The 16,040-nt window shown below is 42.6% G+C and overlaps 1 protein-coding gene across 1 annotated transcript; it reads right to left on the bottom strand.

Annotated features, from left to right (window-relative positions):
- Window positions 1–1,035: 1,035 nt before the first annotated feature.
- On the bottom strand, window positions 1,036–15,830 carry LOC145397514 (uncharacterized). Its single transcript, XM_080270587.1, has 5 exons — window positions 15,656–15,830; window positions 15,197–15,583; window positions 4,062–4,219; window positions 3,274–3,410; window positions 1,036–1,381 (listed from the first exon to the last, which is right to left on the bottom strand). Exons 1-5 carry the CDS (start codon window positions 15,828–15,830, stop codon window positions 1,036–1,038), a joined length of 1,203 nt encoding a protein of 400 aa, XP_080126713.1.
- Window positions 15,831–16,040: the final 210 nt, after the last annotated feature.

Consider the following 16,040-nt stretch of genomic DNA (forward strand, 5'->3'; position numbering starts at 1 on the left):
GGGCAGTAGCAAGAATAAAACAGAAATATCCTCGGAATCAAGGACGTTTAAAGATATGCCAGTTCCAGTTCCATCAGTCTTATTGGTAACGATATTTAGTTTGCATACTGTACGTTTCTGGATAATTCTTCTTTGACTTATTCACTTGTGCGCGTACACTTCATTCATGCATGTCAGTTCATTTGCCCATTTCACTTCATTTACTTAGTTTCCCCTGTCTCACATTCTTTTTTTCTTTTTTATTCACACTTCCCTCTTCACCTCTAATCCTTCCAGCCCTCCTCGTTTCCTCTCACTCAATATTTAGCTCCTTCCCCCCCCCCCTCTCTGTCTCTCTCTCATCTTCCACATCTTTTTTTTTTTCCTCCATCCTCTTTTCCTTTCTCTCTCTCTCTCTCTCTCTCTCTCTCTCTCTCTCTCTCTCTCTCTCTCTCTCTCTCTTTCTTGTCTCCTACATCTGTTTCTCTCTCCTTCCCCTTTTCCTTTTGTCTCGCCTCTTCTCCCCCGTATTTTATCTTTCCTTATTTTTTTTTTTTCATTTCTTCTGTCTCTCCTTCATCATTTCCCTCCCTCCAATTTCCTTCTCATCCTCCTCTCGTTCCCTTTACACTCGAGACTGTCCCTCCCCCCCTACCCCCGTGCGGACCAAGATTAATAATAATGGTAGAGCGGAGAGATGACTGGCCGAACCGGTTGTGTATATTCATCTCGTCCTTAGCTCTCCTTGTATCATCCTTATGTCCTCTCCCCTGTCCTTCATGCTCCCTGTCCTCTCCCCTATCCCTCATGCCCCCTATCCTCTCCCCCATTCCCTCTCACCCCTTCATACTCTGCAATAACTCCCCTCCTGATGACCCTGAGAGGCGAGGTGGCTGGGCAAACCGGTTGTGTATATCGATGACTTCAGTGAGATGAGGGGTGGGGATTGTAGGAAGTCGCCTGCTCCTTACTTTTCTTTCTTTTCTACATTTCTCCCTATTTCCTCTCCTCTTTCATTCTTCTGTCTTTCGTCCCTCACCATCTCTCTCTTTCCCCTCACACCCCAGGCCGGCCTCCCTCCTGGTGGTGACCGTGCAGGGAGGCGAGATGGGTGGGCGAACCGGTTGTGTATATCGATGACGTCAGGGAGGTGGTAGGCGGGGCTTGCAGGGGCCCTCCAATCGTGTGCCTGTCCGCTAGAGGGTTGATAGGGCTCGGGTGCGCTATTGGCCGATCCCCTGAGCCGGCGACCAATGGGGACTGGAGGGGGATCGAGGGGAGGCAGTGGGGCGGGAGGGGATGTAGCGGGTGCGCAGGGAGGGGCGAGGGGAGGGGTGGTAAGGCGTTGCTATGGAGACCCACCGTGTGTTGGTTCGGGTGCCCCATTGGATAGTTGAAGAGCCTGTGGAGAGACGGAATTAGTGTTTATATCATGCAGTATATTATCAACATATCTTTCGCATTGCATATACTGAACAGTCGAGATCAGTAATTTCTTTTTGCACCTCTTCTGATTACAAACAAGGGGAGCGATATTTTAACATATTTTCGTCAGCGTAGTATTCTTTCTAAGACCTTTTCCTTACCACTCTTATTTTTCTGTATCTTTAACGCCATTATGTTCTCGCAGGCCTTGTATGCAAACCATATCTTCATTAAAAGGATATGGATAGCATACAAAAGAGCACTAAGGCGTAGAATGCCAAATAAATCGCTAAGGAAGAGGTGTTAAAGAAAGTTTCCTAACACTGAGAATACGGTCTAGTCAACACCAGACGATTTCATTCAGCTTTATCAAGATGTCCTCTGGCTGTAGGGATTAGAAAGTCTTAAGAACATGTCATCGTCTTAACCCATCCATGTTTGTACGGATTGGATTAGCAAGATCATTTAACTCCTTCAGTCTGACGACATGCTTTCGGATTATATTCTATCAGCAGACGATTTTATTCAGCTTAGGAAGAACCTGTAGAAGTGAAGATCTAAGTTATACCTAAGCCCTCCAGTTCAGAAGGTCTCCCATCATCTGAATAACATTTCCTGGAGTGCAAGAATAAACTAAGGAAAAAAAAAAAACTGATTGAAAGGGTGTAGGTTCTGTATCACCTTTGAAATATAAAGGAGTAATTAACTGAGATGTTCCAGTGACACGCATTTTTAGTAACTTATGTAATATTAAGCCAGTTTTATCATCTGCAGGCAGATGAATATGAAATAGAATTATACCGTATGTGTTAGCTGCTACCACTGATGTGTTCCCATTCGTAGTTTTTTTTTTCTTTCTGGACTTCCATTTCATAAAGTGATGTATCGAGGTAACAAATGTTATTTACTACAGCTGACTGTCTAATTCTTAACATACCGCGTATCATATTTTGATAAAAATGAAATAGACCTCTATCCATTTTTTTTTTAAATTCTCATTTCTGATCCTCCTTTTCTCTAATTTTTTTCTTCCTTTCGCTTTCTTTAACCTCTGTCACTCTTTTCAACCTGTTATTTTTCAATCCCCTTTTCAATTTTTTTACTTTTTTTTTCTAAATCTCTTCATATTATCCCGTATAAATCACTTTCCTATTGCCAGCTTACGCTCCCCATCTCGTTTTCTTTCTTATCGACGTTAACTTCACCTTCCCCCCATCATCCACCTCGTCCAATAATTCCAGTGTACAGGGTGGTCCGTAACTAGAGCCGCGCTAGAAACTCGCTGGGGAGATCTTGCGTGTTGCGGGACGGCTCTCAAGAAATCCCCCCGTGAAGTGGAAGAGGAGTGTTATATATGGACCACCCTGTAAAATAAACACACTGACTCTCTTCCATCATCCCTTCAGTCATATACCCCTCATACCCACATTAACCCCTTCACGACGAGGATTCCATAGTTTAGTTTTGCTACCTAAAAATGGCTTAAGAATTAGGAAGGACTTTTTATAATGAAGGCTGAAAACAACCCCTCGAGTCTGGAAAGTCTCTCCTAAGCTGAATGAAATTTTCGGAGCTCAGGAATAAAATGTACATTATGTCCTCGGGCTGAAGGAATGAATTGTATCCTGTCCCTCGTGTATACAGACAAAGACCCCCTCTCCCTTTCATTCAGATATTCGCGCGCATTGCCCCCCCCCTCCTCTCTCTCTCTCTCTCTCTCTCTCTCTCTCTCTCTCTCTCACACACACACACACACACACACACACACACACACACACACACACACACACACACACAATTATCCTTCCTCACACTCCACTCCCCTCAATTTCTCCTCCCTTCCTCTCTCCCCTCCCCCTCCCCCCTTACCATAGCCTGTCCCCCACCACCATGGGCCGTGGACCAATGATGCCCAGGGCTGAGTAGTACTGCTGGGCCATCACCTCCAGCTCGTTAGTGTACTTCCTTTTCCACTTCGTCCGACGATTTTGGAACCATATTTTGATCTGCGGGAGAGAGGAGGTTAGGTGAGGGTAGGTCGTTACATTAGGTCAGGTCAGGTTACATTAGGTTAGGTCAGGTCAGGTCACATTAGGTTAGGTCAGGTCAGGTCGTCAGGTTAGGTCATGTCATGTCATGTCATGTAGGTTAGACTAGGTTAGCTTAGGTTTGGTCAGGTCAGGTCGTCAGGTTAGGTCAGGTCAGGTCAAGTTAAGTTATTTCAGATTAGGTTAGGTTAGGGTTAGGTCAGGTCAGGTCAGGTTAGATCAGATCAGGTCAGGTCACGTCAGGTCAGGTCTGGTTTGGTTTGGTTTGGTTAGGCTAGGTTTTTGGTTTGGTTTGATGTGGTTTGGTTAGGCTAGGTTTTTGGTTTGGTTTGATGTGGTTTGGTTAGGTTAGGTTAGGTCAGGTCAGGTCAGGTTAGGTTAGGTTAGGTTAGGTTTGGTTTGGTTAGGTTAGGTTAGAAGTGGTGACGTGTGGAGGTGCAGGAGGACTACTGGGCCTTGGGATAGGCCACTGCCCCCAAGAAATAGGCCCTGAGCCTTTGCCCAGAGTCGGACACATAAAAAAAAAAAAAAAAAAAATGTGAGACATAAAGTACCGGTATTCTTGGTGTGTGTGTGTGTGTGTGTGTGTGTGTGTGTGTGGGTGCTTACCTGTGTCTCTGTAAGCTTGAGCTGTTTGGAGAGGTGAAGTCTCTTACTGACGGAGAGATACTTGTTCTTCTCAAACTCCTGCTCCAGCGCCTTGATTTGGGAGGCGGTGAAGGCTGTTCGGGGTCTCTTCTTTCGCTCCTCCCCTGTTCTCGTGTCCTCTGAGGGTGAGAAAGAGAGGTAGTGAGAGAGAGAGAGAGAGACAGAGATAGTGAGAGACAGGCAGAGAAAGAGCCTGGAGAGGAGATGGAGTGTTAGGGAGACGAAGGAATAGAGGGAGGAGGAAATGAGACAAGTTGAAAGGGAAAGAATAAAATAAGGGGTATGTTTTAGGGAGAGAGAGAGAGAGAGAGAGAGAGAGAGAACCAGGTAGATAGATGTCACCCTAAGAGGAATGATGATGTCAAAGGCAGTGTCATGGAAGGAGTCGTGGTGGTCCTGTACTTGATAAATACTCGCAATTTTTGTAGTTTTTTCTTCAGAACTATTCATCTGTCGATAGTTAGGTAGACTGATACGCCTATACCTGTATCAAAGTAGTAACAGTAGTAGTAGTAGTAGTAGTAGTAGTAGGAGCAGTAGTAGTATTTATTATTGTTGTTGTTTGGGACCTGCGCCTATCTGTACGTCTACTTGGTATTCTGGGGACTGAACCTGCCTGTTTCCCGCAGTCCAACATCTTCCTTTCGGTGGATAGGGAGGGAGTTTGGGAACTTATATAAACGGGCAGCGAAGCCAACCGGTATTATCGGTTTCTTCTCTACAAGTTATTACAAAGTCTTTTATGACAAGGCGTCCTTCTGCTGCACTGCATACCTACCTGCCAACTTACTTACCTATCTACCTACCTACCTACATATATACATACATACAGTTATTGCACACATACTAACATACACATAAATACATACATAAATATATACGTATACTATGCCCTAGTACTGTGTGATTCTAGATAGATAGGCGGTTGATAAATAGGGCAGATGGATAGATCAGTAGCTAGGAATATAGAAGAGATAAAGATAAAAGATAGCTGGCATAACAGATGAAGCATGAAAAAAAGAAGAATAAATAGACATAGTAAATAAAATAATCTGGAGTAACTATCACCAAAATGCCCAGTGGTGCGGCCTACACACGACCATTCATTCATTATTTATTCAGTGTTCTTTCACCCTTTATTCTCACGCCGTCTGTGCATCATTCACTCACTCATTCACTCTCATTCATTCGTCATACAAGCCATGAAAGTCCTCATCTCCATCCGAGAGACGGTATCATCCATTCGTATTATTATTATTATTATTATTACTATTGTTGTTGTTGTTGTTGTTGTTATGATGATTATGATGATGGTGACGATGATGATTGACTCCTGTGTACAGAAGAGGCAGTTCGTTCCTTTAAGCCTAGCAGTCCTCCAACGTGCGACCCGCTTCCATAATTAATACAGAGAGAGAGAGAGAGAGAGAGAGAGAGAGAGAGAGAGAGTATTAGCAAGGGTATTTTTATGCTGTGTAGGTGGGTTTTGTAGATGATCAGAGGAGGCTGTTTCAACAAAATTCAGATAATTGAATTGTTTCCTGCCCCAGCCAAGGACCGAACTCGCGTCTTCTCAAACAACAGACCGCCCCTCGAACCTCTTGGCCACCACCTCGTCCCTATGACGACGCCGTTTTAAAGTTTCATTCCTGCCAACGTCATACGATTACAAACACCTGAGAGAGAGAGAGAGAGAGAATAATGATGGCCAACCCGTACATAAGTTTTCCTGAGCCAATAATTATAGACTCGATTTAACAGAAATTAAGACACCAACACACTGCAGGGTTTAAAGGGGTCTTACACCGCTTTGCTTAATAATTTCTCCTCTGATGCATGTCCCGGAGGAGCCGAAAGAATAGTGTTGCTGTCAGATGTCCGTGTTCCCTTTATTGTGAATGTGGGAAAGTTTGATAATGATGGTGGTAGAGTTGGTGACTGATTTAGTAGTTTGTGTGTGTGTGTGTGTGTGTGTGTGTGTGTGTGTGTGTGTGTGTGTGTGTGTGTGTGTGATTATTTTTGTTATTTGTATTTATATATTACTGGATCTTTGCATCTATCTATATTTATGTTTACGTATCAATTTGTCTCACAGCATCTTTACTTCTCAAATTATCTCCTATCCTCTCATCTCTCTTACTCTTCCCCATCCTCACCCTTCCTCTTCCTCACCCTTGTCCCTCCTCATCGCTTTCCCTCCTCACCCCTCCTCCTTCTCACCCCTCCTCCTCCTCACCCCTCCTCCTCCTCACCCAATAAAAAGAGCCGCGGTGACATCTGCCTTAACCCCCATATCGTAACATGATCAACTGTGCCCACCCCCATTCACCTCACCCTCCCTCTTTCCCTCTCCTCCTTCCTTCCCTCCCCTTCCTCCTTCCCTTCCCCTTCCTCAGTCCTCTCCTTCCCTCCTCCAGCCCTCCTCATCCTCCTTTAGTCCTCTTTCCCTTTCTTCTCTCCTCCCCCTCCTTCGACTCCGTCGTATTCCCTTCTCCCTCTCTCTCTAGCATCTTCTTTCTTATTTTCTCTTTCTGCTCTTCTCCCATCCCCTTCAGCATCCCATCCTTTCACCTTCCACTCTCCCTCCCCTTCTTCTAACTTCCATGTTCCCTCCTTTTCTCGCTTCCCCTCCCTTCTCCTTCCCCTTCCCCTTCCCTTTCCCTTTCCTCTTCCCCTTTCCCTTCCCCTTTCCCTTCCTCTTCTCCAGTCCTTGTCATCCCCCTCTTCCCTACTTCCCCCATCTTTCCCTCACTCCCTAAGCTTTGGAGAGGGGAGGGGGAGGTAATTACATTTGGGTGTGTGGTCGGTTTTTTATTTCATTTACTTCATTGTAATGTTATAAGTTTGTGTGTGTGTGTGTGTGTTGTGTGTGTGTGTGTGTGTGTGTGTGTGTGTGTGTGTGTGTGTGTGTGTGTGTGATAATATAATTAAAAATAAAAATAATAATGATAATAAATTTTAGGTTTATTTAATCTCAGCAGCCATGTGGCTGAAAGTACGTAAGTCCTTAATCTAGTATCCTAACGTAAGGAGATCAACAGGCTGACCCTGCCTGCTGCTGAGGAGCGCCGACACACTACCAAGTCTCACCGAGGCTGTTATGAGGCGTAGGTGCAAGGCGACAGACCGCCTAATGTTTACCCCGCCGCGTATCGAACTCTTGCGGGACTTCCACCATAGCGCGGCTTGAGCTACATTTGCCTGGTTAGAGCTCACCTCACCCGCAGGCTGCGCGGCCTGGCGGGGCTCGAACTTGGAATTGGAGTCTAGTGCTCTGTCAACCGCGCCACGTGTGCGTGTATGTTTGTGTTTATGTGCGCGCGCAGTCCATTGCATTTTTACAACCTCAAGGAGACTAGTAGCCTGTGTACATTTGATTATTATTATTATTAAGTGATACATTCGGATTTATGATACAAAGTCAATATTTTTGCCACGATACCTTACTGTCGGATCGGCCCTTTCGCTACTGTAAATTAATTTGGGTATTTTATTGAGGCTAACACCAGCATGTTTTGTTCAGCTGAGAGAGAGAGAGAGAGAGAGAGAGAGAGAGAGAGAGAGAGAGAGAGAGACTGTGTTGATAAAACCTCTCCTTGTCAACACTTTCGATATGAATGCATTTAAGAATTTTAGACGAGAATAAAACCATATAATTTGTTCTTGCGAGAAAATTTACACCTTTCTCCCTTTAATTGGTTTAATATTACCATCTCTCCATCTTGAATGCTCACCTGTAATATTATCACTAGAATCTGGTGCTAGTCACGAAGAAGTGCTGTGGAAAGGATGTAGAAACTTAGAACTGTGCCATCGAGCTACGTGAATTAAATTACAAAAGGACGAATATCTGTGTCAAGACAAGGTGAAAAACGGCTTAATAGTCACAGAGCCTCAGGGAACGGAGTACTTACCTATGCCTAAGGTCGATATATTAATCTTTTTGCATAAAAATATCATCTTTTGCATTTTCTTTAGGCTTATGTAAGACGATTATGTTTCAGATCACATATAATCCGGGTAAAAAGAAAATAGATAGACTGATGGATGGATAGATGGATGGATATAGGTATATAGAAAAAATAATTAAATAAATAATAAGAGTAAAAGGTAAAGAAAAAAAATATATAATTATTTTGGGTGAATTAAGAACAGTAATTTGTTCGACAACACCAGACAGTTTTTCTCAGCTCCTAAAATCATGCCACAGCCGGAGTAAAAAATAAATAAATAAATAAAACCTCCTCATGGTCAGGATAAGTCTAGTTTGCTAATTGGGCTACAGCTAACACCAGATGAGTCATTTATTTTGCTTATCTGTCTGTTTATCTACCTCTGTCTGTATGTCTATCCATCTATCTATGTATCTGTCTAATCTATCTATCTCTGTCTGTCTAATCTATCTATATGTGTCTGTCTATCTGTCTGGCTATTTATCTATTACGTGTTTTCCTTCCCACAGGTCTGGCCGGCCCATCGCCTCTACCCAGCTCTATCGAAGCGACAGAGATAAGGTACCGGTAAATGCCATTCTTTCTCTTGCTCTATTCTTGTCGGTTATGAAATCTCCCTAACACCTTTTCCTAGGCGATTTATTCTGCTTACGAGTATTACACCTTACTGACACCTGTCGCTAATCGAGTTATTTTGTTTATTACGCCCTACTGACACTTTTTACTAAGCGATTTATTTTGCTTATTACACCTTACTGACACCTTCCTCAAAGCGATTTGTTTTGCTTATTACACCTTGCTGACATCTTTTCCTAAGCGATTTAGTTTGTTTGTTACATGTTATTGTCCTCTCCCGTGTTACATAAATCCTTCCATTCTCGCCGTTCTCTTTATACATAACGTACACAGTTATGTTAACCAACCATACCCAAAAGTAAATCGCTGAGGATGAGATGTTAGGGAGCTATAGGAGGCTTTATGCTGCACATTCCTTAACCTCGCGACTTGTATGGCGAGTTTAACAGTTTTTCCATTCGAGACGATTTTATTCATCTCAAGAAACGTGAAGAGGTTAGTGAAAAATGTAACGCCTCAGTGTCTTAAAGTCTTTCTCAAGCCGAAGAAATTTGCCTGGAGGTAGCGAGAATGACAAAATTTATAGAGGTCAAGGCGACGTGGAGGCGATTTGTTTGTGGCCACCCCGTAAAGGATTGAGGCGTCTGGGTATAGATAGATAAATAGAACGAATTTACGTGTTTTATTTTTATTTGATCTTGTATTTTTTCGCGTAAGTCTTTATCTTAGTCATATTTTTTAATTTACTGTGTAACTTGTTTTACTTGCCTTTATGTTGGTCATATTTATTTATTTTTTATTATACAACTTGCTGAGAAGAGAGTGCAAGGAAATACAAGTCAGTTGACGTAAATTTGTTCTATTTTCGTCGTAATCCTCTCAGTCATGTTTTCTTTCTCCGTCTTCCCGCATCTGTCAGTTTACCTGCAGATGGACGTAAATAACATACTACAGTATATAAATGTTCCCTGTGCAGATATTTATTACTAGTCACGAGGAAGTGCTAATGGAGCCTCCTAACCCGACGAGAATAGGGCCATAAATGTGTTGTTTTTAAATATTATCCTTGACAGGCAGTGTTTATTATTATTATTATTATTATTATTATTATTATTTATTTTTATTTGGCCTTCGAGTTCTGGCTGTCATCGTTGGCTCATTCTGTGCTATGTCGTTTAATCTGTTATTGTTGTAACTCATCATTTTATCATCGTGATTAATTTTTCTTTTTGGTTATAATTCACTTTGCAGCCGTTGACAGAGGTAATCATGTACGTTCTTGTTAAGGCGTCGTAAGAATAGAGAGAGAGAGAGAGAGAGAGAGTTAGTTTAGGACCAGAATTTTTGATGAATGAAGTGTATTTAGTTCTAGTATATTGTAAAGTAGGTGTAGAAGAGCAACTGCTGGAGGAATGCTTAAGCCAGGGGAGAATTATTTGAGAGAGAGAGAGAGAGAGAGAGAGAGAGAGAGAGAGAGAGAGATTTTACCTGCCGTTCATGAATGGTTATGTATTTTATATTGGTAAGCATATATCAACTTTAATATGTTTGTCTCTGTATTCCTATTACTGACGATATAGTCCATTAAGGGTGATCTTAGCTAATCATGCCATATAAGAACCTGAAACAGTAAACACAAAACATCTTACTAAACACAATACGTAAACAGTAGAACCAGCGCCGCCCCGTCCTAATCGCCTCGTTATGTGGTGATTAATAACTACGCTTGTCAGGACGGCGCCGCTATACGAGCCTTGAGGTCACACTCCATGCCCCCTGACCTCTGACCTCCTCCTTGCCCCCCATCCCATCCTTAAGTCACGTGGGTATCTTAATGGCCTGACCACCACCCCTGCCATCTCCCTCACCCCTGGCCTCTCCCTTCTTCTCTCCCCCTTACCACCCCCATCACCCTCCCCTTACCCCCAGCATCTCCCCTACCTCTTACATTCACCCCTGTCACCCCTCCTCCCTGTTGACCCTGCTTTAATCCCTTCCATCCCTGCCTTACTCTGCTGTCACCCCTCACCCCTACTTCTACCTTTGCTTATATCTTAATCCCCCTTCCTCTCACCCCTGTCCTACATTCCTCGCCCACCCCTGCCTCATCCCTCTCCATACCGCCTACATCATCCCTCATCCCTTCTTTTACCATCACCCCTCATCCCTTCTTTTACCATCACCCCTACTATCATTTTTTTCTTCCCCTGCTTTTAATGTCACTGCTGTCTTCCCTCATCCCAGTATCCCCTCACCCTAACATCCTCTCACCCTTACTCCTCCTCACCCCTGCTCTCTCCCCTATAGTGTCTCCTGTCACTAACCCTCACCCTTACTCTCACTCATTCCCCTGTACTTAGCTTCTTCCCTCACCCCAGTCCTCTTTCTCCCCTCACCCCGGTCACCACCCTTACCTCCCCTACGCTTACCCTTCCGATATTCCTCACCCCTTCCCTTTCACCTCTATTTCTCACCCCTTCCCTTTCACCTCTATTTCTCACCCCTTCCCTTTCACCTCTATTTCTCACCCCTATCACATAACCTCTCGCTCTTACTTTCCGCCACCCTCACCCCTGCCACCTCCCTCACCCTGCCCCCCCCATACCCTTATCTCCCTTATCCCTGCCGCCTCCCTCACCCCTGTCCTTACCTAACCCCTGCCATCCCTTACCAGACGAATTGTTTGATTTAAGGGCCTCGTACTGAAGCGATTAACCCCATTAGATTGATAACGTATACATATCTTAAGGAAACTACCTGCAGGCGATTTTATTCAAGGACGATTTCATTCAACTACAGGCAGATCTCAAATATACTCCCTCCACTTTAACTTGGCCTAAAATTGCCATCTCTCCATCCTGAATGCTGGGTCGTAACACCAGATTTACACAAGAATACGATGCTAGTCACGAAGAAGTGTTCTAGTATGGATGTAGAGCCGTAACACTAGAATTATGATGCTAGTCACGAAGAAGTGTTATAGTATGGATGTAGAGACGTAACACTAGAATATGATGCTAGTCACGAAGAAGTGTTATAGTATGGATGTAGAGACGTAACACTAGAATATGATGCTAGTCACGAAGAAATGTTATTGTCTGGATGTACAGTAGAGTCGTAACACTTTTTCCGCCCTTGAACTGCGTGAAATAAGCCACGAAAGGACGAAAATCTGGAACAAGTTAAGGTGAACGAGGTATAGTGAAGGCAAAAGGAAACAAAACTCTACTCTCCTTGAAATCGGCTAGTGGTAGCAAGAATACAGTGTTAAAATAAGTCACTGCATTAAAGGAGTTAAGGGAGACAACATCTAACTCTAGTAAATCGAGAACTCTTGCCGAAGATGAATTTATATTTTTTTTTAAGTTAGACGAAAATTTTTTAGTGTCCTCGGGTTGAAGGGTTATCTGTCAGCCTATTTTTTTTTTTTATACAGGATGGTCCATATATTAGGCATTTTAAGTTTGTGTTTTGCGGGGACGGCTTAGCGTTACCTGTGTCCACCTATTCAATTTTCTGTTTCCCGTGACTTTATTCATGTTTTATTATCTGATTTTTTTTTTACACCCATTGACTTACTGATTTATTAACGTCACGAGGCAACGGAGATATCTTTGGTCCGTGCAACATCTGATTGAGCCGTCCTTCAGCATGCAAGATAGGAGACTGCAATTTACGGACACGCAAGATAGGAGACTGCAGTATACGGACAGCATACAAGATAGGAGACTGCAATTTACGGACACACACAAGATAGGAGACTGCAATCTACGGACACTAGATAGGAGACTGCAATTTACGGACAACACACAAGATAGGAGTCTGCAATTTATGGACACACATAAGGTAGGAGACAGCAATTTACGGACACAGGATAGGAGACTGCAATATACGGACAGCACATAAGATAGGAGACTGCAATTTACGGACAACACACAAGATAGGAGACTGCAATTTACGGACACACACAAGGTAGGAGACTGCAATTTACGGACACGCAAGATAGGAGACTGCAATTTACGGACACGCAAGATAGGAGACTGCAATATACGGACAGCATACTAGATAGGAGACTTCAGTTTACGGACACACGCATAATAGGAGACTGCAATTTACGGACACAAGATAGGAGACTGCAATTTACGGACACAAGATAGGAGACTGCAATTTACGGACACAAGATAGGAGACTGCAATTTACGGACACAAGATAGGAGACTGCAATTTACGGACAACGGACAGAAAAGGAGACTCCAATTTACGGACACACACATGATAGGAGACTGCAATATACGGACACCATGCTAGATAGGAGACTGCAATTTACGGACATAGGAGACTGAAATTCACGGACAGCTTACTAGATAGGAGACTTTAGTATTAACGGACCCCTGCTTTCTTCTCCATATTCCAAGGTGATTTTATGCAGCTATCGTGTGACCTTTCCTTCGTGGTGGCCTGGTGGTTAACGCACTCTGCTTGCGATCGTAGTAAAGGAATTATAATGTTCTTCCCGTACACTTCCTTTATCATTTGTATTGTTGCTTATTCTTGACAGTTTTATTAATCTGGTTTTACTGGAGATTTTAGAAGTCCTGTCCCCTTCTCTCTCTCTCTCTCTCTCTCTCTCTCACATGAACTTTTGAAATTAATCTCGTGAATCCACAGCAACCGGCATTTATGACAATCATCTGTTTGCAAGAGAGAGAGAGAGAGAGAGAGAGAGAGAGAGAGAGAGAGAGACTAGTGTCGCCTACTTCACATTTCCCACACATATCTTCGAAATCCATATAGAGAGAAAAGCAGGAGATGACGACAGGGCTTTTGATGCCGACTGTACATTGTTTGGCAGGGAAGGGATGAAGAACTTTGCGTTTTATTTAAGTATTTTTGTGTTTTATTCCTTCTAACCCCAAGATTTTTTTTTTTTTGTCCCGACCAGAAGGTTAAGTTTTCAATCGAATGACATATTGTTCTATTTTTGTTATTCTGTCTCAGTTATTGTTCTGTTTGTTGTTATTCTGTTTTTGTTATTGCTCTGTGCTTGTTATTGTTTGTTATATCCAGACGATTTTTTTCAACTTAGGATGGACCTGTAGTAGGGATGGGGTTACAGAGGACGATATCTGACCCCTCGAATTGGAAGAAAATCTCTCCCGAACAGAGTAACATCGCCTGGAGGTAGCATGAATGAAAGGAGAAGCGGGTCATTGGAAGGGGTTGATTGTTGTGATTTAAGTGAAGCCTCTTGTAGTGAGATTTCCATTTAATTCTACCTGTTATCGCCAAGGAATGTTACTTGTTTCTCTTAAATACGCCTACTTGTCGTCCGCGCAATTATTTTCCTTCGATAATTACACCTGTTTCCTAAAGATTCGTGCGGCTTTGTATACGCATATAAATCTGCTTTTACAGTTAACACGAAACATATTCGTAAATTTCTCATTTTTTTACTTTTTTTATTTTTTTTTTTAATTGTAACCTACGTCATATATGCATACACGAACTACTGCATATACCGGTACACATATTGCATGAAATTGTATTATTTTCGAGTCACTTGTATTTTTATCTGTCTTCCAATCTGCATGTCTGTGTATCTGTATCTCAGTATTGTATGTGTATATGTATGTATGTATTCATATGTGTGTGTATGCATGTATATGTGTGTATGTACTGTACAGTATGTATGTTTTCATTTTACGTTGTTTGTATTCTCAGTATATATCATATTTTAACATACCTCCCTTTCCTTGGGGGAAGCAGCCTAGGTATATAGATAGATAGATAGTATAATTGAACGTATTGCTAGTGCAAAATTGTTCACTGCCTTTAATTCGAGTACTTTTAAATTTGTTTCTATCTTATATACATGAAATTCTCATCACAGCGTTGTCTATATTTTCTCCCTAGTTTCCTTCTTTTTGTTTCATATTTCTAATTTTACATATTACTTAAACTTTATAATATATATATATATATATATATATATATATATATATATATATATATATATATACCTAAGCTTATATGGTGGACGTAGTTCTGTTTTCCTTCCATGCTGATTCCAACTCTTTCTATTGTCATTTCTTTATAGGATCTTTTTCTATATATTTCAGATTAATTTCTTGCGAGTCGGCTGTTGTAATATATTTTGCATAATATTTTTGCTGCTGGTGAATTTTCTTTATGATAATCTACTTACTCTTTGTATACAAATCTGTGAATCCCTGTATATAATGCTAATTTTGTCGTAATATCTGTCTATTTTTCATATACAAAATTAGTCAAGAAGGGATATGGAAAGATTTTAAAGTCGTGACATTATCTTTCAGTGATTAAACTGCGTGAAATATACTGAAAAAAAAAAAACGTGAAATCAGCTGAGAAGGTGACGAAAATCTGGGCCAAGTTAAGGTGACAGAAATATAGTACTTATTCTTTTATCATCTTATTTAAACGCTTATTCTTTTATTATCTTATTTTAACTGAAAAGGGGACGAAAATTTGGGCAAGTTGAGGTGAAAGAAGTATAGTAATTATTCTTTTATCGTCTTATTATCCCTACCTCCATCACTCTGCCGTGGCTCCGATGCTGATGATGTTGACACCCCTCCCTCTGTGTCCATAGATAGGGTGCTCGTGCAATCGTCAACCACCACCTCTTCCTCTTCTTTTCCTCTTCCTCTTAGCTCCTCTTCCATCCCTCCTCTTCTCATCATCTCCTCTTCCTCTTCTTCCTCCTCCTCCACCTCCTCTTCCTTCATGGTGGTGGTCGCGTCTTCCTCCTCAGTTTTTGGTGGTTCGGAATTTGCCCTGATGGTGGCTAGGAAAAGGGGCGCTGGGAGCTGGGAAGAGGGCTGAGGGCTGTCGCTTTCCCGCCCTCCCAGCCCTAAATCACGCCCACTCAGCCCCAAGTCACGCCCACTCAGCCCTAATTCACGTCTACTCAGTCCTAATTCACGCCCACTCAGCCCTAAATCACGTCCATTCAGTCCTATATCCCGCCCACTCAGGCCTAAGTCACGCCCCAATTCCGGCCTAAGGGCTTGTGGGATGAGGGGCGGGATGATGTGGGCTGGTGTGGGCGTGGGCGGGATAGAGTGGAGGGATGGGTGGGATTGTGGGCGGCGGGTGGAGAGAAGGGAGTCGATGGAGAAGGAGTCTGAGGGGACGGTGAGGCGGGGGGGAGGGGAAGACATTTTTTGATCCCTTCAGACCGATGACTTCAATTCTTATTATTGCCAGGCGACTTTATTGTTTTAGTAAAGTTCAGCACTGTGAAGGGGTTTAAAATTATATCCCGTTTTCTCCTCAGTAAAATGGCGTTTCCTTTTGTTTTTTTCGTCGCTGTTATTGGAGTTAAAAAAATGGTCAGCCTCTTCAGTTCGCTGACTTTACGTATCGTGTGC

This window comes from Coenobita brevimanus, chromosome 5, assembly GCF_032717465.1.
Source record: "Coenobita brevimanus isolate Jiangsu-jjx chromosome 5, ASM3271746v2, whole genome shotgun sequence".
NCBI lineage: Eukaryota > Metazoa > Arthropoda > Malacostraca > Decapoda > Coenobitidae > Coenobita > Coenobita brevimanus.

Coding starts and splice junctions, on each gene's coding strand:
- LOC145397514 (XM_080270587.1), bottom strand. CDS start 15,830: ATGTCTTCCCCTCCCCCCCGCCTCACCGTCCCCTCAGACTCCTTCTCC. Junction 15,584..15,655: donor CCTTAGGCCGGAATTGGGGC/GTGACTTAGGCC, acceptor GGCGTGAATTAG/GACTGAGTAGACGTGAATTA. Junction 1,382..3,273: donor GTGGTGGGGGACAGGCTATG/GTAAGGGGGGAG, acceptor GTCTCTCCACAG/GCTCTTCAACTATCCAATGG.